The sequence below is a fragment of the Trichomycterus rosablanca genome, chromosome 16 (genome assembly GCF_030014385.1).
Source record: "Trichomycterus rosablanca isolate fTriRos1 chromosome 16, fTriRos1.hap1, whole genome shotgun sequence".
Classification (NCBI taxonomy): domain Eukaryota; kingdom Metazoa; phylum Chordata; class Actinopteri; order Siluriformes; family Trichomycteridae; genus Trichomycterus; species Trichomycterus rosablanca.
Genome location: NC_086003.1, coordinates 28,388,356 through 28,411,557, shown reverse-complemented (window position 1 = coordinate 28,411,557; position 23,202 = coordinate 28,388,356). Strand labels below are relative to the sequence as shown.

Genomic DNA, 23,202 nt, shown 5'->3' with positions numbered 1-23,202 from the left:
TAATGTTGTGCCAGCTCTGAAGGTGGAAAGATCTCAGCATTAAAAGCTCATGCAGACCTTGGCGTCAGTACAGTGCCTGATCCGAAACCAGTCAGGTTCCCCTGCTTGCTGCGTCAGGAACCCTGCTGTCTCGTCCAGGTCTTTTTTTTTTTTTTTGGTTTTTAGGATTGCTTTCTCGCCGCCGGTGGGTGCTGCATACATGAGGCTGTTCATTTGCCATGCTTTCCTACCCCGCCTTCGACACTCTGTCTGATGGTGGGATGATAAATGGCAGCTTGAGAGATCTGGATGTGAGCTCAGAAGGATGCGTCGACGAACGCATTGATACGACGGCGTGATCGGCGGAAACGCAGGTACGAGGTGGCTGAGAAACAAGGTGAAGATCTAAAGGATGGGACCTACAACATATCCTGTGCGTGTAAATGAATAGTGAAGCGTGCATTTACACCAGCGTGTGCCAGCAATGTGCCAAGGTACTGATTGGTATGCATGCAGGCATCTGGCTGGATTATGGGGCAGACTATATATATATTTATATATTTCTTTCTCGCCAATAGAACAATAGAACCTACAGAATCATGCAGCAGAATACAAATCCAGTAAAAACAGACTGGATGCTGCGCCGCCTGCGCCGTCTGCGCTGCATCCGAAATGACATCAGCTTAAAAGGCATCAAGCGTGCCCATGAGTCCCTCAAGAGCCTGTTACTTAATCAACCCCTCAGACCCCCTCCTTCAACTCCATTTTCCCATTCTGCAGCACAATCTATGAACCGGTCAGTGCACGTCTGTAATGCATGTCAGCTCAGGTTTCAATTTCCTGCACAACCCCAAAAAAAACAACAAACAGAAGGAGCTCTGGCATGCAGGTGGTACAGAGATTCGTGGCATCTTTACCTTGCGCCGACGGTCCTTGGAGCGGTTCCTCTTCTTGAGCTTCTCCTCCTCCTTCTCCCTCAGCTCCTGGGCCGCGGCTTCTGCTAAGTCCTTGTTCTTACGGAGCTGCTTGGCGGCTTGCGCCATGGTGCCGATGCCGCTGAGCCCCTGGCCCTGTCCGTCCCTGCGCCGTTGCTTGCACCAATTCTCGTGGTCCTCGTGCCAGTCCCTGCGTCAGCGCCTCCCGTGTCAGCGTCGGTCGCTGCCAGAAGGGAGAGATGAGGGAAAGACGGGGGGAGAGACGGTGGCGCTAGAAGCGCCGGAGGATAGGAGAGCACCCTGTGAGGTGGCTGGTCCTCAGCAGCACGGCACAAAAAAAAGAGCTGATGCTAATGCTGATGCCGTCGCCGCCTGCTGCCTCTCATCAGCACCGGAGTCTTCCCCTCCCCCTTCTGTCTCTAGGTCTCTCGCACTCTCTCTCTCTCTCTTTTTCTCATACTCTCTCTTTTTCTCATACTCTCTCTCTTTTTCTCATACTCTCTCTCGCTTTCTCTCTCTCTCTCTCTCTCCACACACCAGTCAGTCCCGCAGTCGAGCGCCAAGCAATATGAGGATACTGCAGCAGCTCCCTCCTCTCTCTTCTCACTCCTGTATTCGCTCGTTCGCCCCCTTCGTCCTCTCCATCGCTCATTTCTCCCAAAGCTTCGATGGTATCGGCACGATTTTCATTCCGCACCTCATTACAATCACAAAAATGGGTACAAATTCATAAATTAGGCAGCATGGTGGCACAGCCTGTGTTCGATTTTGAGCCTGGTTCAATCCTGACATCTAGAGGTTGGCTCAGTCTGTGTGTGTTTCCATCCGAGGTACAGTACTCCGGTTTCCTTACGCATGCCAGAACATCACACAGAAGGTGGATTGGCTGCTTTAGTCATGCTGGACCCACCACATCCATGACCAGGATAAAGTGGCTACTGAAAATGAATGACTGATGAATGAGGACGCATGGCAGAATTGTTCTCACGTCACAGCTCTCATGTGATTGTATTTGATCTTGATCTTGAGTTCTGGTCAGCAACTCATTCCAATGTCACTCCACAACTGTACGATGACATCAAGTGACCAACACAAGAATGGCAAATGGCAACTGGGGTAAAATTCAAGTCTCCTAGGGCCAGGATTGAATTCATGCAAAGCTAGAAAATCCCCTTATCAAAACAGCAAAGAAAAGCCTGGTTGAGGTTTGCAAAAGACCAGAAGAACTGGACCATGGAGAACTGGAGTGAGGTCTTCTGTGATGAGTCAAATTGTCAGTTTGACCCAACAACTGGTCACCTAATGGTCGGATGGAGAGCTGGAGAGAATTTCATACCACAGTGTCTCTCACACACTGTGAAATTTGCTGAAGGATCCCTGATGAACAATGCCACACAGTCAAGTCAGTCACTGTGTGGGTGGAGTGGTCAACCATGCAGCGGGAATGACCAGTTCAAACTCCAGACCTGAACCCCGACTGAAATCCTCTGGAATGTGAGCAAGAGGAAGTTGGACGGTCATGAGCCATCAAACAAAGCCAAGCTGCTTATATTTTTGCACCAGGAGTGGCATTCAATCCAGGGTTCGAATCCCCAGAATCCCCAGCAGTGCTAGTTGGCTGTCTACATACAGACTTTGTACCGTCGGCCAGTTGGCATACATACAGACATAAGGGAATAGCGTCCAGTGATTCTGGGAAAACCGGACCCACCACAACCCTCAATAGGATAGTCCGGTGGTAAAACATGAACGTGAATGAATGAATGATCTGAATTTTGGAGAAATGTCAGTAGTTCATAGAACAAAACAAAAATGAATTCAATTTAAAATTAAAGTTTTTATGTAAGCAGGTACAATGGACATTATGTGCATTCCAGTCTCCCCAGTAGTTCCATGTGAACTGGACTATACTGGGAATTCGAACATTTTAAGTGGGATTTCAAACCATAGGGAGTAAAAGCATTCAGGGATTGGAAGTTTGTAGGTAGGAAGTTTATAAATATACAGGAAGTTGACAGTAAAATTTTGCCATCAATTATTGCTCGTCTAGCAGGTTAGGATGCTAAGATGTTAAGTAGGATGATCATATTTTGGATTTTTAAAAAAGAGGACGCCTGGTTCGGGGAAGGAAGAGGGGGGGTATTTCATGTCGTTGGTGACACCATGGCAGTGTGTATGGGGTCAAGGTTTAAATAGTTGACAAATGAGTCAATAACCATCAAGCTGTGTTACTGAACTCTAATAAATGTACAGCTGCTCTTTAACAAGGGCCTTTATGGTCAGATAATCTTATTCCTTCACATTCAGCATTAAGCCCTAAACAATAATAACAACAAATTAAAAAACAGTTGTCACCTATAAATAAAAATCCCTTTATTTTTTAGTTTCTTTGATGTATTGTACAATCGTATCAGCCGACTTATTAGAAGTGTTTTTACCTTTAATTTGATTCACTTTAATTACTTGCTCCCATCAGTAGAAACCCAGCAGTAAGATGTGTCTTCTAGTGCTTGCTGAGCAATTTCCACAGAATGCAGTGCCATCACTAGGGTGGCCACATTCATAGTCACAAAAAGGAGGACATTACACCCCAAAAGGAGGACGTCATACCAGGAACAGGGGGACATGATACTGCAACACACAGAATGAAACCAGAACCCATATAACAGAGTTTTTGACCAATTTAAGCAAGAATTCTACAACAAATTACTGTTTTACTCACAAAATGTCGAGTCTACTTTTGATATTTAAGTCCGTTCCTCGCTGCCTCCAAGAGTTTACTATTTGACTCAAGTAGAGGTGTATGCAGAACAGAGCGAGCAGGTGAAATTCAACCACCCAATCACAGACTAGCATTTAGAGGGGGGACCTTCTGCGATCGGCCGGTGGTGGGCGAGCATTTGTTTTGACATGTACCTGAGCCAATGACAGATAATATTGATCAAAAATGTAACCAGTTCATTCCAAGAGGAGGATTTTTAAGTGTCCGTCCTAGCGCTGCATGGGCGGAGGGCTGGCAGCTGAAAAACCGGACTGTCCGACCTAAAGCCGGACGGCTGGCCACCCTAGCCATCACGGTGTTGACAAGAGCCTCTGTGTTAGTACGTGCACGTGAAAAACAGACTTATTTTAACAAAACAGATGCACTCCTAAAAAGACCTAAAAACAAACCAATGCAAACCAATGCAAACCAATGCAAAAGCATACACACAGAACAGCGAGTGCAGACTATAAAAACCGAATCCCGGACATTTTTGGTGATTTAAAAATCCCGGCCGGACGCATCTTTTAAGTCTCAAAAAGAGAACATGTCCGGGAAAAAGAAGACGTATGGTCACCCTATGTTAAGAGAGGTACGAGTGGGATTAAATTAACTTCTTAATGCTTTATTAATCCTAAAAAACGACCAAAGACACCAAAATCCAACAGACATCAAATTTAGCTTGTCAGCTTCGACAATGCTAGTGCTAGCTAGGTTATTTATGCTGAGGTAAACGTGTATAGCTAAAATATTACTTTATTTGGGAACACTCATGCTAGAACAGCAGGTGCATAAATCTAAAATATTGCACCTTTATTACGGACTCGCTGGACTCATTTATTATGCTTTATAATCACGTTATAATCACTTTATAATCACGCTGCTGTTTCACGATTCTCAGCAGCCAAGTGAGTGTTTAGAATGATGGAATGACGCCATCTAGCGGCTGAGTCGCAACGTTACAGTTAAACTGATACAGCCGAAGACATTTATTGCAGTATTAAAGCTGCTCTAAATGGACAAAAAGTATTGGGACACCCCTTCTAATTGTTTAAATTCATGTGTTTAAGCCACAACAGATGCTAACAGGTGTAATAAATCAATTACAGAAAGTGAATTTTATGCCTCCGACTTTGCAGCAACAGTTTAGGGAAGGTTTGTTCCTGTTACCAGCCATACAAATACTATTTTAACTGAATGAGCTCAAGTTCCCACAGTCAAACTTTCATGCTGTTCTTTAATGGTCAGGACCCCCACAGGACCACCACAGAGCAGGTATTATTTAGGTGGTGGATCATTCTCAGCACTGCAGTGACACTGACATGGTGGTGTGTTAGTGTGTGTTGTGCTGGTATGAGTGGATCAGACACAGCAGCGCTGCTGGAGTTTCTAAACACCTCACTGTCACTGCTGGACTGAGAATCGTCCACCAACCAAAAATATCCAGCCAACAGCGCCCCGTGGGCAGCGTCCTGTGAGCACTGATGAAGGTCTAGAAGATGACCGACTCAAACAGCAGCAATAGATGAGCGATCGTCTCTGACTTTACATCTACAAGGTGGACCAACTAGGTAGGAGTCTCCAATAGAGTGGACAGTGAGTGGACACGGTATTTAAAAACTCCAGCAGCGCTGCTGTGTCTGATCCACTCATACCAGCACAACACACACTAACACACCACCACCATGTCAGTGTCACTGCAGTGCTGAGAATCATCCACCACCTAAATAATACCTGCTCTGTGGGGGTCCTGACCATTGAAGAACAGCATGAAAGGAGCTAACAAAGCATGTAGAGAAACAGATGGACTACAGTCAGTAATTGTAGAACTACAAAGTGCTTCTATATGGTAAGTGGAGCTGATAAAATGGACAGTGAGTGTAGAATCTGATCGGTGTATAATATGAACGGACAAACAAAAGCTCAGAGTCAAAGTTTATTTGTAATAAAACGTAAAAGCTACATTTCAATAAAACATGACAGAACTGAATTACGACAGTATTTAAATAAAACATCTATCATTTACAATAAAATGCCGTTTTTTAGCTGATCAGCTAGTTTCGGGTGTAGCCGTGTCTGCTTCCTGCTCAGTTTTAAGCTTCAGGTTTGAGAGGGCGTCGTCCAGCGGGGCAGAAGGCGAGTCCTCTTTGGCGAGCAGGTTATTTTTGCGAAGGTGGCAGGCTTGTTGATACGGAGGTCGGATGGGCGGCTGCGTGGGCGGCAGGTACCGATACTCCTTACTGGAGTCGAGCTGCAAATAAACACACATAAAAATACACACAGGCTCAACACAGTTCTGGTCTAAAGTTTACAGACTTGTGGACACTCAGCAGCCCATTTTGTATGTACAGTTATCGGTCAGATGTCCACATACTTTATCTTCGACCATACAGTAAAAAACAACATTAAAGTGACCCCAATTTTCCTGTCAAATGTTGTCACCCCTAATGCTGCCTGACCTCCACCCCTGACCCTTGCATGAGGCAGGTTCATATGGGGATCCGTATCGCACACGGAGAGTCAGGCACTGATCTCTATTATCCCCCGTCTCTGTGCAGCACCATCGATCATATTTGCAGCGGTTATGAGGAAACCCTTACAGCCCTCCCTCCCTCCCCCAGACTGGCCAATTATGACCATATAGGCGCCCAGCCTCGTTACTCTGAATGAACAGTTAAGTACCTGGAGCGGGTAGGTCCTGTCCGAGTCGAAAGCACTCAGGTCACCACAGGCCAGGAAAGGAACGATGATCCTGTTCGGTCCCTCCAGCTGATTAAAATCTACATCTGACATCAGAGAGAAAGAATTCGGTTCAAACCGACATCTAAAGGACTGTGCATAGTTTCGTTCCACCTCAAAGAAACATGCAGAAGGTGGACTGGCTGCTCTAGTGTACGTGTAAGGAAGTAGTACAGGATGCAGTTAATGTATTCATGTAATGAAATGTTCAGAACCCAGTGTTTCTGGGTCTCATGGGACCCACCACGATATGAATTTAGTAGGGCTGTCGAAGTTAACGCGATAATAACGCATTAACGCAATCTCAATTTAACGCGATTAAAAAAAATAGTGCCGTTAACGCAAATTCTATACAGAAAAAATTTACCTATACAGGCAGTGAGTGCCATGTAGAATTACATCACGAAGACCCGCATTGTTATGTTTTGTACTTAACCACTAAATACAAATGACACTAGTTATGTGGAGAACGTGTTTGTCTTTATTGCTTTATCCACAACTTGGAGCATCACACTTAAACATAACACGCCGTCACCCGCTGCTCACCTAATACACATATCAGCTCAGTGACGTACAGTGGTAACGTGATACGCAGATCACGTAAATGATATATATGACACGCATGATAATAATAAGCTTTTTTCTCTCTTAATTTTCCCTGACAAGTGAAAAACCAAAATATAGCAACCTTAACATTATGAGGAAGAATTTCAAAGATATTTCTTTGCAATACTTTATCATTTCAAGAATATGATACAGACTGACCAACACTATTAAGCCAAATCAGCATTGAAAATTGACTTTACTTTTAATAGCCTTCTACAATGCTGGTGCTTCTTAAAACTGAATATTTTCTTTTAAACAGAAGTGTTATTTAAATGCTATTAAATTGTTTTCCAACAAAATCCGCCCAATTTGGCGGATAACCGCCCAATCTGGCAACACTGGAACGCGTTATTATTATCGCGTTAACTTCGACAGCCCTAATAAAAACGTATTCTGATATCCAGTTAGCAGCGTAGGGTTTATATAGCAGCAGGTAGAATAAGGTGCAAAAACAATCCAATATTGTGCAAAGATGCAAGTAATATAGTCGCTAGTATGAGTTGTCAGAACCCAGGGAACAAGACTGTGTTGATTGTGAATGAGTTTTTGTGTATGTTAGTGTATGTACACCGATCAGCCATAACAATAAAACCACCTCCTTTAAAAAAACCAAAATGCGATTAATCGCGATTAACTATATGAAATTCTGAGATTAATCGCGATTAAAAAAAATTATCGTTTGACAGCCCTAGAATTTAGCAATGATTAGGTTCTGAAATCTGTTCTACCAGAAGAGGGGAAGCTGTTATAGCCACAAGGGGGCGGGGCAACTCCATATTAATGCCTATGGATTTAGACTAGGACGTCATAAAGCTCCTGTAGGTGTAATGTGCAGGTGTCCCAATACTTTTGTCCTAATAGTGCATCTTGTCTTTGTACTGTTTTAAACTGAATACAGGTCAAAAAGCCCAGCGATGGACTGCTGTCCAGTGAAATAGACCCATAATGCATCATGCTGTTACCATAGGAGTGATCCAGAAGAGGGTTGGACATGTTGGGCACGTAGCCTTCAGGTGGAGAGTAATTCTGACACACCACGAACGCCTCTACAAACAGAAGAGACACAAACACACAAGTCATATACACCGATCAGCCATAACATTAAAACCACCTCCTTGTTTCTACACTCACTGTTTATTTTATCAGCTCCACTTACCACATAGAAGCACTTTGTAGTTCTACAATTACTGACTGTACATCTGTTTCTCTCTACATGCTTTGTTAGCCTGTTTTCACCCTGTTGATCAATGGTCAGGACCCCCACAGGACCACCACAGAGCTCCACTTCTATATGGTAAGTGGAGCTGATGAAATGGACAGTGAGTGTAGAAACAAGGAGGTGGTTTTAATGTTATGGCTGATCTGTGTATGATTCAGATTAAAGGATAGTGGGCATCACGTTGGCGCATGCAGACAATTGGAGCTACTATAAATTGTCTTAGAAGTGTGTGTGTGTGTCTGTCATTTAATGTACTCTCCAGGGTGTTTCCTGCTTTTTTCCTCAATGAATCTGACCCAACGCAACTCTGACCAGCAGTCACGTGCACAGATAGACCCCTAGTGGTGCTCAGGCACCTGCCCGTGCTGGAGCCCAATTTTTTTCTACATTTATCAATATTTAAAAATAAATATTACCCTTTCTGTCATCAATTCCCCCAAAAGTGTTTCACTATTTTTTTTTTATTTAAAATCTTACTTATTTTCATGTGAAAGTGTGAAAAAAAAAAACATGAGCACAAACATTTTGCAGTAAAATGTCAAGTAGCTCTCACAGTAAAGTGTTGAAAATAGATACAAACATACAATATTTTATAATTACAGCATCCTAGCCAAAACGCTGTGTAGGAAAAGTCACCTTTAGTCAAGGAGTTATTTTCATGCAAGCATTTATACTTCAACAGTTAAGGCTTACAAATGAGGAATAATTTTGCTGGGTAATTAACATTACAAACTAATATATGTAGAAGGCTAAATATAATGCTCTATGATATAGAACAGCATACAAAAAAGATGAATAAATAGGAAAATGTTATTTAACTGTCTGTTTGATTTTATTGCATAATAATAGGCCCATTGTTAACATTAAATACCCAAAGTGGGTTTCTGATTTGAAATCAAAGGTAGGTCTTAAGTTGAGCTATTTTTTGATGATGGTTTGATGATGGTTGATGATGATTTGGTTATTAAAAAGCGCACAATATGGCCTTGTTTTTGCCTGTTTTTTATTTATTTATTCCATTTGATAATTTAAGTTATTTGATTAGATGTGTATTGATTGTGTTAACAAAAATAAACATATAAGTTAAATATCCTACTGTGTTTTATTTTTTTATTTTAATAATAATTTTGGCGATGGGTGCCCTTTTTTTTTGCTTGAGCACCTGCCCCCAAAAATGTCTGTGCACGTGCCTGCTGACCAGAATGTTGAGGTGGTAAAACAGACAACGAATAAATAAATGAATGGGTAGTTCTGCTTAAAATTGGTGCCAGGGCACCATTCAAGTCATTACTGGCCTGACTCCCGCCGTGTCACGAACCAGAAATAAAAATGTCCACCGACACTACAAATACCCTGGATGTTTGGGAAGGCAGGTTCATGCCCGTCGTCTCTCTCACCTATGCTGGAGTTGCGGCTGCTGCGCGGCTTGGCGCAGGTCACCGTGCTGAAGAAGATCTTGAGCTGAGAGTAGAGCAGAGTCACGTCCTTCCCTCTGAAGATCTACACACAGATAAACGCACCATGTTTAACCAAATCGTAGTTTTCCTCAGCTGCTGGTTTCAGGTATTATTTATTATAACAAAGAAGGTGGGAATTTTTGGCCAAAAAACAAAAAGTAGAAGACTTTAACATGATATTTATTACTCACAAATGAAAACATGCCAGAGTTCCTTGCCAAACAGCTAACATGGCATGATACTGTTTCAGCGCCGATTTATTATGGACTGTACTTGCACACTAATGATCTGATCGTGTGGTGCAACGCCAAAACAAGCTAGCCCACAAACTCTGAGCTCCATGGTTTGAATCTCAGCCGTGCTATCGAATCTCATACATCAGTAGTCCCCAACCACCGGGCCGCGGACCAGTACCGGTCTGTGGGTCATTTATTACCGTGTCCACAGAAAGAATAAATAATTAGAAATCGCTACATCAGCAATGCTTCCATTTACAACACACGGGTGTTTATCGTCTCATATCACCCCCAGGTGGATGCAGCTTCTCGTTGCAGCGAAAACAAGCTAATCTGTGAGCAGTACGCTTATTCTATTTTAAATCCTCCCAACCCTGCCGGTCCGTGAAATTATATCTTTTATGAAACCGGTCCATGGTGCAAAAAAAGGTTGGGGACTGCTGTCATACATGAGTGGCTCTGTCTGGGGAAGGAAGGGGGGGCTGACGAACCCTCCCAGCTTAGCCATTGGGCCGATCCCAAGCCCAGATACAATAAGAAAGGGCGTCCAGTGCCAAATCAGGCATGCGGACCAGAAGAAAGTATTTATTTAATAGATATAATAGATTTATTACATGTTAGCAATTGTTCTGGCTGAAATGCAATAATAAATTCAAAATTAGAAGGAGTGTCCCGATACTTTTGTCCATATAGCGTACTTGATTAGGCCGTAACCATGATCATGAAATGATATCCAGTTGTTTTCGTGGAAATGGGGTCTCACCTTTGCCACAAAGTTTCCTCCGGGTTTCAGAACGTGTGTGGTGATGTTAAGAGCCTTCAAAAGTAATCAGAACATCCTGTTAGCTAAAGAAACTAAAAACACAACAACATGAAAATAATCAAACAATCAAAACAAAACCTGTCTGACCAGCGCACAATAAAAACGGGTCCCGTTTCTAATAAGCACACATTTATTACATACAACGTCATGGCAGTCCTGGGAATTCTAATGTTTTGCAATTTTTTTAAATTATTGAATCATTTTAAGTGTGGCACAGAGGTAAATTACGGCCACTACCGCTGGGATCTTGACCTCTTGATATGGGCATGTATAAATATGGAATTAAAATACATTCTAGAACTTTCTACACAACTGTAATAAATCATTAAAGTTAAAGTGTATTTATACTTCTGATCCAGCAGATTCTGTTCTGCATCACAGTTACAGTGGACTGAAGTTAATAATTCAGCCACCTGTGGCAGGAAACAGGTCTCGGTGGTTATGGGAGGTATAAAATAATTTAGCTTTTTAATAAAAATACGAGAGTTCTGCCCCGTATATGTACCTTGAGCACTTTCACCACTTTGATGCTCGTTTTTTACGGCTTGTCACTGCGCTCAAAGTTCAGCCTGATTAAACTCTAGATGTTCATGGTTTATTGATGTCTGTTATTTTCTTGCTTTTGTAAGGTGTCCTTGAGTGTGTTGAAAGGCGCCATAAATGAAATGGATTATTATTATTATTATTATTATTAAAAATCATGGTATAATTATTCAGTCATAAAAAGGAACCGTTACAGAAATCATTACAATTTTAAAACTGCTTTATCATCTGACCCTCACCAGTGTATGTAAACTTTTAATCTTACGTGTGTGTGTGTCATCTATAGGTTCACATTACATTAGATTTACATTTTCAACCTTTAGCAGATGCTTTTATCCAAAGCGACTTACTGTACTGTGACAGTATACAGTCTAAGCAATTGAGATTTAAAGGCCTTGCTTAAGGGCCCAACGGTGACAACCTGGCAGTGGTGGGGCTTGAACCAGCGTCCTTGTGATTACTAGTCCAGTAACTTAACCGCCCCTGAGGAAGTTAAAACAAGCTCAGCTTCCTCAAAAACTCCTGGTGAACTTCTACCGCAGCACCATCGAGAGCGTCCTCACCAACTGCATGACTGTGTGGTGCTCCAGCTGCACAGCCTCAGAGAGGAAGGACCTACGTCGGGTGGTCAGAGCGGCAGAACGTATCATCGGGACCGAACTTCCCAACTTGGACAGTGTTTACAACAGCCGTTTACAGAAAAAGGCCGACAGCATTTGTAAGGATGCAACACACCCTGGGAACTATCTGTTCTCCTTGTTACCATCTGGGAGGTGGTACAGGACTAGTCGTGCACACACGAACAGACTGAGGAACAGCTTCTTTTCAAGAGCTGTGGCCTCCATCACCCCTCCCCACCCCTCATAGACTGTGAACTTGAACATTGCGTATTTGCACAAGTGCATAAAACCTTTTTTTCATCTAAACATAAAATAATAATAAAACAAATAATAATTTTTGGAATTTAACTGGTATTTCCACAGAGCACAGTCACTTTGTATATTCATATTCAACCATAATTTATTTTATTTTATTTATCTAAAATCCATACTCTAAATTGTACTGGTTATACTGTGTAAATATCCATATGTTTCTGTAAATACTTTATCTTCTTCTTCTTTTTTTATATTTTGGAGAGTATCAAACAAAATTTCGTTGTACACAAGTATAATGACAATAAAGGTTCTTCTTCTTGAGGTGAATCGTTCATACGTACCGCTAGTAGGAGCTGAGCCTGAATGTACTCGTCCACATCATGCAGTCCTGTCACTACACACACACACACACACACACACACACACACACACACACACACACACACACACACACACACACAAGAATCAAACTAACTGGGTTGCAAGTAAGGAAGTAATCACCAGAAAATGGTTGTCCACTGAACCTCCTCAAATACGAGTGGATTGATATTGTTTACGAAATTTTTGTTATAGAAAAGCTAATTTATTCCTTAAGAATTCAGACTTTGTTTAGATTTTAATGACCTCTCCACCCTCTTCTTCTTGTTTCTATTTAAAGTAAGCCTCCCCTTTCACATTGTAAAAAGTTTTTATATTTAAAACTGTGATTTACTCACAAGGGAAAGTCGAAAATTCTGGTGTATTAATTTTTTATTTCAATTTATCCCAACTGTGTGTATTTTGTTTATAACAGAAATTGTAATCTTGGTTTACAATATTTAAAATATTAATTGTGACACTGGATTTGTTACAAGTGAATTCTGTACTTGCTTTTCTTTTTTCCCCCCAATAAAACGAAAATTACAAAAAAAAAAGAAATAAATCAAACCAACTGATATTTACTGACAGTGTAATCATATGTGTGTCTGTGTGTGTGATTAATAAACAAATATATAAATGAGTATAATCACCATCCGGGGCGCCGTCACACACCACCAAGTCTGCAGCCTGTCCCTCAAAGTGCCTGATAATCTCCTGCGCTGTGGAAACCTAAAATAATACCACAAGAAACACAAGGTCTGACATTCATCACTCATTCCTTCACCCACAGCCCTGTTTCTAATGTGATTCTGCTCGAGGTTGGGTATCCTGGCACCACCTAGAAACACTAGGCACAAGGCAGGAATACATCCTGGCATCACCCACTTACCAACTTCTGCCTAGTGCCAATTTAGATCCTCTAATTGTTTTTGGAAGATGGGAGAAACCCATACGAACTTATTTAGGAAGATTTGTTTAATTTTTTCAACCTCCTCCTGGTCAGGGTCGCAGCAGGTCCTGTTTAATGTGAAACACCAGATTACCGTCAATCCATTGCAGCGCTTTGGCCATCCCCCCTTCTAAGACATAGCCAATCGTGTCTGTGTAAAAGCCCACCTGGCTGATAGCTTCGAATCTCAGTGGTGGTGGGATAATTATGCTTTGTAATCATTCTATTCGGCAGAGGCCGCTATTGTACAGCGCCAATGAATTAAAACTTCTTGTCTCCCATACAGACACAGACAAGGCCGCTGTGCCACCCGAGCGCCCATATTAGCCACGTGTGTAGTGCGGCACCTTGGTAATGTCGCCTTGAATCTGCGTGACTCCGGGCAGAGGAGCCATGGCCTGCAAATCCACCGCCACTATCTTCACCTCCTCACTGGACTCCTTTCCTCTGAAACACAGTGGATAAAAATATGCTGTTCGTTTGATATGCGGCACAGACGACGATGTTTAGTGTAAACTGTGAAGTTACTCACCTTAGTTTGCGGCTCAGAACCTGACTCCAGCTCCCGGGGGCGGCACACAAATCCACCGCTCGGCTCACACCTGCAAAATACTCACGGTTTTACCTGCACCTTTCACCCGCAACATAGGTGTCAATCACTGAAGACGGGCCTCACCTTTAAACAGGTTAAACTCCTCATCCAGCTGCAGCAGTTTGAAGGCACTTCTGGCTCTCCATCCCTCCTCCTTCGCCAGTCTGTAGTATATGTCCCGTTTATCTTTGGAGGAGCGGCCCATGTTTTACAGCATATGTCCTGTAAACAGTTCAAATCAGAACATGTTAACGTCACCAGTGCTTGTACTTGCCACGCAAAAAGGATAAATAATTAGAGATTGCTACAAAAGCAGTGAAATCTGCTTCAATTTCCAACATCCTATCTTTGTAAAGCAGAATTTTTCTGCAGTGACGGCAACCAAAACAAAGTGACAGAGTAGACTGGACATAAGGAACGTACTTCAGGTGTTCTTGTTGCAGCGAAATCAGAATCAGAATATCTTTATTGTCATTATACCAGGTATAACCAAATTAAGGTGCAAAACTCTCTAGTGTTATAAGCAATACATTTAAATAAAAACTAGAATTTACAAAATACCAAAATTTGCATTAACAAAAATTACCAGAATGTACAATAACATTAACACACAAAAATAGACTTTCTGTCAGTAACAAGCTGGAGGAAACATTGCACATACCCTTAGTAAACATTGTGAAATTGCCCAAAAATTGCACATTACCCTTGTAATTTAAATTGCACATTACCCTTGTAATTTAAATTGCACATTACCCTTGTAATTTAAATTGCACATTACCCTTTGTAAACATTGTCCAAAAATTAACAGTCCCATTGTCAGTAAAATTGCACAGTCCCATGTGTTTAAAATCACCTTATATAGATATAATTAAGGTTCGTACTGCGGTGGGGTAAAAGCTATTTTTGAGCCGGTTTGTCCTGATAGTCCTATATCGTCTGCCTGACGGTAATAACTCAAACAGATGGTGGCCGGGGTGAGATTTGTCCATTACAATTTCGTTGGCTCTTTGAAGGCAACGAGACCTGTGTAGGTCCTCCAGGGTGGGTAGAGAGCACCCGATGATTTTCTCTGCAGACCCCACGATCCTCTGTAGTTCTTTTTTGTGTGCTGCAGTGCAGCTGGAGAACCGCACACAGAGGCCGTGAGTGAGGACGCTCTCTATGGTAGAACGGTAGAAGGACACCGGCAGTCTCTGATCTAAGTTATTTCTTCTGAGTGTCCTCAGAAAGTCTCTGTTGTGCCTTCTTTATTAGTTCTGTGATGTTCACACCCCAGGCTAGGTCCTCCTCGATGTGAATACCCAAGAAGCGAAAGTATGTGACCCTTTCTACACAGTCCCCATTGATGGTTATGGGTTGAATGACGTTCCTCACCTTCCTAAAATCAATGACCAGTTCCTTTGTCTTTGCCGTATTCAGATGCAAATTATTGTCCTTACACCACAACAACAACTGCTCCACTTCGTCCCGGTAGGCAGTCTCATCGTCTCCAGAGATAAGCCCCACTATGGTGGTGTCGTCAGCAAATTTGATGATGGTGTTGCTGGTGTGAGCAGTGGTGCAGTCGTATGTACTCTGACACTCTGTCTGCGCCCCGTCAGGAAGTCTTTGATCCATTGGCAGGTGTGATAAGGCAAACCCAGATCCAGCAGTTTGCACGTCAGTCTGTGGGGGATGATGGCGTTAAAGGCAGAGCTATAATCCACAAATTATAGCTCGTAGCCGGGCGTAGGTTCCCTGCTGCTCCAGGTGGTTTAACGTTGTATGAAGGGCAGTGGCTACTGCGTCCTCCGTAGACCTGCCAGCCCTATATGCGAACTGGTACGGATCAAAGGTGGATGGAAGGAATGACAGGATGTGATTTCTAACCAGTTTCTCGAAACACTTCATCACCACCGGAGTAAGAGCAACTGGCCGGTGGTCGTTGAGGCTGATGATGGGCGATTTCTTAGGCAGCGGGACTATGGTTGAGGATTTTAAACAGGATGGAATAGTGGACAGGGAAAGTGACCTGTTGAAGATCCTAGTAAGGATCCCAGCGAGTTGATCTGCGCAGTCTTTCAGCACACGTCCGGAGACACCATCAGGGCCTGCTGCCTTCTTTGGGTTTATGGACTTCAGCGTGCGCCTCACCATCCCCTCATCCACGGTGAAGGTTGAATTTGTGTTACTGCTGACCGCCGAGTACGATATAGCCGTTTCCTGCGGCTCCTCCTCGAAGCGTGCAAAGAAGAGGTTCAACTCCTCTGCCAGCGTAGCGTCGCCCTCGGTTGTCCCACGGCTGCCCTTGAAGTTTGTGAGGTGCTGTACTGCCTGCCAGACCTGCCTGTTGTTGTTACTTTACAGATGGTCATCAATCACCTGTGTTCCAACAGATTTTTTATCATGCTCGTCAGATAATTTTATTTTAAATCATCCCGCCCTCGCCGGTCTGTGAAATTATATCTTATATGAAACCTATCAGTGTTGCATAAAAGGTTAGAAACTTTTGATCTAGTACATTTCTGCAATTTCCTTCGTGATCAATAAAGTGTTATCTGATCTTATCTTAGTAGATTATATGGGAACAAATACACACTGAAGAATTTTCATTTATTTTTATTTTTATAGAATATAAAATATTGCCTTACGAACGGTTTACCATACGAACATTTTGGGTTACGAACGATCTTTTTCAACTTAACGTACGAACAAATTTCGGATTACAAACCGAAATTCGCAAAACACGTGACGTCACAAACAAGTTGACTCCGACCGTCTCTCTCTCTCTCTCTCTCTCTCTCTCTCTCTCTCTCTCTCTCTCTATATATATATATATATATATATATATATACAGTATATATATATATATGTATATGTGTATATATATATATATATATATATATACAGTGAGCGAACATTCGGACAGTGTTTTTATCTGTGTTTTCTTTATAATTTGTAAAATTCAATATTAAAATGTCCCCAGAGAAGGTGAAGACAAAGCGCAGTGGTGTTTGTTGCTGTATAATTACTCCTGCCAGTAGGTGTTACTGTGTATCAGACAGAAGGGACAGCGAGAAGAAGAGAGAAGAAGGAATTCGGCTCAGTAAAGTATTCTTTGTGATGTGTGTTTTGTTATGTGCTGTACAGTACTACTGTGTATTGTTGTTTATTCTTGTTTATTACAGGAATGTATATTCTATTATTTAAGATTTAGGGGAAAATAAACTTGTATTTATAACAAAAAAGAAGATTTAAGACATTAGAGAGGTTAGGGGTGGGGTGGGGGGGGGGTTTGGGAGGTCTGGCACGGATTAATTCTATTTACGTTATTTCTTATGGGAAAAATAGGTTTAACTAACAAACATTTCGACTTAAGAACAGAACTTCGGAACCAATTAAATTCGTAAGTCAAGGGTCGACTGTACTTTGGTCCGGGTCACTGTGTGGCAGGTTTCCCTGAGAAACACTGAACGAAGGCAGGAACACCCTGGACGGGGTGTCAAATACAACCAACGTTTTTAAAAGCAGCCGATCAAATGTAACTTTTCTATTAGGTGTGCTGGATGTACAGCGAGCTCCAAAAATATTGGCACCCCTGTTAAAAAAAAAGAAGCCTCACAAAAGAGTTCAAATCCTCAAATCCCTGTACATGTGTTTACATTCACATTAGGCATCACTGGGGAAAACTGCAAGCTGTAATATTAGCAAAAATGTACATTTAGGTTTTTTTCCTTCAATTATTCCTCTGATACATTTGACATTTTTTATCATATTTTCAATGAGAGATCGGGCAGCACGGTGGCTCGGTGGGTAGCACTGTCGCCTCACAGCAAGAAGGTCCTGGGTTCGATCCCCAGGTGGGGCGGTCTGGGTCCTATCTGTGTGGAGTTTGCATGTTCTCCCTGTGTCCACGTGGGTTTCCTCCGGGAGCTCCGGTTTCCTCCCACAGTCCAAAGACATGCAAGTGAGGTGAATTGGAGACACAAAAATGTCCAGGACTGTGTTTGATATAAACTTGTGAAGTGAAGAATCTTGTGTAATGACTAATTAACTACTGTGTCTGTCATGAATGTAACCAAAGTATAAAACATGACGTTAAAATCCTAATAAATAAACAAATAAACAATAAGAGATCGAACATATCAGCAATAAATGATGTTTTACAGGGGTGTTAATATTTGTGCATGGCTCTGTATACTTTTAACCCATCATACTGTGTTGTATTTGCAGAAAACACAAATAAAATGTATAAAGAAGTTACATTTGTGAGCTTTTTGCTTTTAAAAAGTACTTTTACAGAAATGGAAAAGCCCACAACATTTATTACAGTGAAAGTGTATCGTTCTTATAGTTATTTAAAGAAATGTGACACTCTTTACATTGTGTTTATTATTTTCAACTGATATAATTAATCTAAACTTGATGATAAATGTGGCTGTACGTAACACTGTTATTATTACATGCAGCCATGCAGTCATATTAGTCCATTAGCCGATGAAGCTAACGCTAGCTTACCAGCTAATGTAATACATCATTTTAAAACAATACGCCCCAAAATCCATATTTTATAAGAGCTGAGCTTAATAACAAAATATTAAATCATGTTGTCTTACTGTTTATTTGGTTTATTTTGTGTATCCACAGCGTGAAAAGCAATTTCAAAACACTCTGGTTGGCTCAATCCCAAATGACTCCAATTAATACAAATAGTGCACTAGGTAGGGTGCAAATATACGAAAATCTTAGTAGAACATAGTGCAATTGTGAAGGTTGCAAGTAGTTATTTGGAATACAGCCCGCAGTCATTCTTCTGTGTTCAGGCTTTTAACACCATACAATACACGATCCATTACTGACATCTATTGATTTGGATTGAAGGTTCTTATGACTTTACAGTGGATTTAAAAAGTATTCGGACCCCATAACTTCTACATTTTGATCACTTTATTGTGTAATACGTTTTAAATCTTCACCCTTCAAAATGAAAACATATCATAGATTTTATACAGTATTTCAGATCCATCTCTACAAGCTTTGCACACATAGATTTGGGCAGTTTATCCCATTCTTCATGACGGATCTAGTCCAGCTCTTTAATATTGGATGGCGAGCATCTGTAAACTGCCATCTTCAGGTCTCTTCACAGATGTCTGATAGGGTTTAAGTCTGAGCTTTAGTTGTGCCAATCGAGGACATTCAAAAACTAGCCCTGAAGCCACTCCAGTGTTGTTTTGACTGTATGCTTTGGAGTATTGTCATTACACTCCAGTCTAAGTTTGTGCATTCTCTGTGAGGATATTTCTATATTTGGTTGAGTCCTTTAAATGATGTTTAGCAAACTCCAAATGGGCTGTCTTATGAGTTTTACAAAACAGTGTTTTTTATCTTACCACTCTGCAATACATGCCTAAATTATAAAATGCTCCAAAGATTTTTTTTTTGCCCTGATTGATGCCTTGCCATAGTTGAAATGTGAGGATCCACAGACTTTCTGTCTTGAGGTGTTATTGTCTAAACTATAACCACTTAATTTAACTTCCAACAAGTGAACTCTAGTTAATGCCCCGCGATGGATTTGCGCCAGGATAAAGTGGTTGATAAAAATGTAAAAACTGAAACAAAATGTACTCTATTGCATTTTTATACTTTTGTTTTAGTATCTTCAGCTTTAAAAAAAAACATTAATATTAAAATTATTTTTATTAGGTTATTTATTTATTTGTATTGTTATGTTTAAATCATCATACAAATGTTAAATGTTGTAATGGCACTTAAAATGCATTTAAATGTATTCATTGTTCAAATTTGCAATTGCTATAGATAAATAAAATGTTTATATATATTATTTAATTACAGTGGTTAGCACTGTCGCCTCACAGCAAGAAGGTCCTGGGTTCTGGGGGATGTCCGGGCCCTTTCTGTGTGGAGTTTGCATGTTCTCTCCGTGTCTGTGTGGGTTTTCCTCCCTGACTGTTTGACATTAAAAACTTGAACTGATGAATCTTGTGTAAAGAATAACAAACTGTTCTGTCATCAATTCGAATTGCGAATTTGTCATTTTTTTTAAACGTCATGTTTTACACACTTTGGTTACATTCAGAATCAGAATCAGAATATCTTTATTCTCATTATACCAGGTATAACGAAATTAATTAATGCAATACTCTTCAGTGTTATAAACAATACATTTAAAGAAACACTAGAATTTACAAAATACCAATATCAAAATTTGCATTCAAGAATTTACAAATGTTGGAATTGGTATTTTGTAAATTCTAGTTTTTCTTTAAATTTATTGTTTATAACACTGCAGAGTATTGCACCTTAATAAAGATATTCTGATTCTGAATGTAACCAAAGTGTGTAAAACATGACGTTAAAATCCTAATAAATAAATAAACAATTATCTTAATAAGTTATTTATTTATATTATGTTTAAGCTATCATACAAACTTTAAGTGTTGTCATTACACTTAAAATGCAGTTAAATGTATTCATTATGAAATAGAATGGTTAAACATTTATAGAATGGTTAAATTGTAGTATATATATATATATATTTAATTTATTAATAAAACATTGATTTAATTGGTTTGATTTAGTAATAAACTCGATATTGTTTTTTAAATGAAGTGAGGCGAGATCTCGTCCGGCTCTCTCTCTCCACCTCTCGCGAGACTCCGCGTTGTTTCCGCTGTTGTGAATAGTCTCTGGAAAGATGGCGGTTAGCATCCGAGCTCGTCCGATCCGGAGTATACGGATGCGAGGTGAGCTTGGTGTCGGCTCGAACGCTTCGGTTTCGCGTTTAATTAAGCGTTGAGTTGTAAATGCTCTGTTTCTGGAACTCCCGGCGGTGCTTCCTGTTTAATTAGCGGTGTTTTTTGTGCCGACAGGTCGGAATGACAGCGGGGAGGAGAATGTACCGCTGGATCTGAGCAGAGGTGGGTGAAGTCTGTAAAAGACGCGTTACAAATCGCACACCACTGCACTAAGTAGGGCGCCTAATTAGGGTACAATTATACACGGTTTGGCACTTATCTGGCGTACTAGGTAGTGCGGTAGTGCGCGGTTTGTATCGCGTCCGGTGCTTGAGTACGAACAGCCTTCCTAGCGTTAGCAACATATCTGACTGTTTATGTAACTGCACATATATGTGCTTATTTGCTCCCTGCGACTGTTAAAGCCTCATGTGAATGTTTTAAAGTTTTATATATTTTTAAAAACGCTGACAGGCCTTGTTTATTAGACATTATTAACGTGAACCGGCTGTAGTGTTAGTGGCTGCTGTTTTTGTTTTGGTTTGCAATCTATCTGGATGTTGTTGTGCAGTTTGTATTCAAGTGCTGGTAGATTTGTTTAGATTGGTACTGGATGTAACAATGCTGATTAATAATATAAATTAGTTTATTTATTGGCATAATATATATGCTTTTAGTCTTTTATAGTAGTATTTTATGTGGAAACACCTATATAATGTGTCATTTGAGTCCATTAACGGTTTATATCATGATAAACCGTGCCAGCTGTAGCCTAGTGGTTAAGGTACTGGACCAGTGATCAGAAGGTCACTGGTTTAAGCCCCACCACTGCCAGGTTGCTGCTGTTGGGCCCTTGAGCAAGGCCCTTAACCCTCAATTGCTCAGACTGTATAATGTAACTGTAATGTAAGTCGCTTTGGATAAAGGTGTCTGCTAAATGCTGAAAATGTAAATATAATACCTTATATATGAGGAAAGAAAGTGGTAGAAAAGATTCCTTGTTGTTTAGTTACAATCTCAGACCATTCTTACCTTATTTAAAGTCCTGAATGAATAACATACCACCGCCCTACACCAATCTGCATCAATTAAATGGTGGCAGAACAACAAAATCATGAGACCTTGATCTATTCCAACAGATTAATCAGTAATGCATCAGTGTTTATTCAAATGTACCTAGTATTTACCTGGAAACTAGGGCTGGGTATCGCCACTAATTTCCTGGATCGATTCGATTCGAGTCACAAGGTCCCGATTCGATTCGATTTCGATTCAACACATTTAGGCATATTTTAGTTACATTAACAGGTTTTGTTTAAATATGTAAAGATGTTCAGAGAACGAATGTGATAATTGTACAAAGAACACTCATTATTAAAAATATTTGTGTATTTTGTTTACATAAATAATTAATCCAAAACAGAAAACAGTAACATTAATTTTTTATTATTATTTTATATGTCTGACACGCTACAACAGTGTAAATGTAATGTAAACATACACCTGGCTGTCGAACAGCTTATGCCAAGTTTACACGACACGACACTCTGATTAACAGCTGGTCGCTGTAATGTTCACACTACACGACTGATGGGCGTTGGGGGGTTTTACATCTACACCATCTATCACCAGGGGGAATCACAGGCGAGCTTCTCTGCTCTCCAAAACTACGTTTTGTCACGAAAACACACGTGAGAAGTGATGAAAGGTTTAATGATACCACGTCCAAACATGCACATCAACAAGTAGCCAGAGATGAAAGTTTGTGCGCTGATGAAATAAATGAATCTGAGTGGATTTGGCAACACGAGCAGCATGGATCGTTCTGTAGTGAGCTGGAGGTTAATAAATATTTTGTTTTGTAGAGAACGATCAGGTCAGAAATACTGTAAAACTCGCGTGTGCTGATGTATTCTGATAGAAACCATATTGCGCTCCACCACCTGTTTACAACCTCGCCCCCGTGTTTCCCCTCGCTGTTTCTCACATCGATCGAGAGCCGAGTTTTGATCGCAGAGCGAACACCGAGTTCCTCCCGGATCCAGCACCGACCCGTCGCCGAGCGAAAATCAGTGCAGAAAGTTGTGTAGTGGTCATAACCTGAGCTTCTGCCGTGCTGGACTGATGTGCAGGTCAGATCTCGTTGCATGAAAAAACACTGGCTGGTCACGCGAAATTAAAGGGGGTAACAGATTTCCGTGTGCACCGTAAAAAGGGGCGTATCTAAAAGATCGATCTCGCGCTTATATGAATCGATATCGGATCGTTCAAATAAAGATCGATTCGAATCGAAAAATCGATTTTATAAACCCACCCCTAGTGGAAACTATTTCAGTGTCAGTTTATTCAGCTTTTTGACTCCAAAATGCTTTCACACACGGTACTGAT

At 41.0% G+C, this 23,202-nt stretch overlaps 3 protein-coding genes across 4 annotated transcripts in view; 1 reads left to right on the top strand and 2 right to left on the bottom strand.

Moving 5' to 3' along the window:
• The window catches only part of ank1b (ankyrin 1, erythrocytic b), an 88,573-nt gene extending 87,027 nt beyond the window's left edge, over positions 1-1,546 (bottom strand). For both annotated transcript variants that reach the window (XM_063011588.1, XM_063011589.1), the window contains exon 1: positions 897-1,546. In XM_063011588.1, coding sequence (XP_062867658.1) covers positions 897-1,022 — 126 coding nt within the window. In that variant the 5' untranslated portion in view covers positions 1,023-1,546. The remainder of the gene's footprint in view (positions 1-896) is intronic.
• Positions 1,547-5,598: 4,052 nt separating this feature from the next.
• Positions 5,599-18,743, bottom strand: ftsj1 (FtsJ RNA 2'-O-methyltransferase 1). The gene is made up of 11 exons (XM_063011640.1): positions 18,670-18,743; positions 14,159-14,296; positions 14,015-14,084; positions 13,830-13,929; positions 13,184-13,262; positions 12,515-12,567; positions 10,696-10,749; positions 9,637-9,739; positions 7,983-8,066; positions 6,358-6,461; positions 5,599-5,926 (listed from the first exon to the last, which is right to left on the bottom strand). Exons 2-11 carry the CDS (start codon positions 14,277-14,279, stop codon positions 5,726-5,728), a joined length of 969 nt encoding a protein of 322 aa, XP_062867710.1. The 5' UTR covers positions 14,280-14,296; positions 18,670-18,743; the 3' UTR covers positions 5,599-5,725.
• Positions 18,744-20,772: 2,029 nt separating this feature from the next.
• Positions 20,773-23,202, top strand: part of rictorb (RPTOR independent companion of MTOR, complex 2b) — a 63,772-nt gene continuing 61,342 nt past the window's right edge. The window contains exons 1-2 of the mRNA XM_063011160.1: positions 20,773-20,823; positions 20,950-20,997. Coding sequence (XP_062867230.1) covers positions 20,775-20,823; positions 20,950-20,997 — 97 coding nt within the window. The 5' untranslated portion in view covers positions 20,773-20,774. The remainder of the gene's footprint in view (positions 20,824-20,949; positions 20,998-23,202) is intronic.

Excerpts from the sequence above, each read along its gene's own strand:
- ftsj1 (XM_063011640.1), bottom strand. The coding sequence starts at position 14,279 with ATGGGCCGCTCCTCCAAAGATAAACGGGACATATACTACAGACTGGCG. Across the intron at positions 10,750-12,514 it reads AGGCTCAGCTCCTACTAGCG|GCTCTTAACATCACCACACA; the intron begins GTACGTATGAAC and ends TTACTTTTGAAG. Across the intron at positions 8,067-9,636 it reads CAGCCGCAACTCCAGCATAG|AGGCGTTCGTGGTGTGTCAG; the intron begins GTGAGAGAGACG and ends TTCTGTTTGTAG.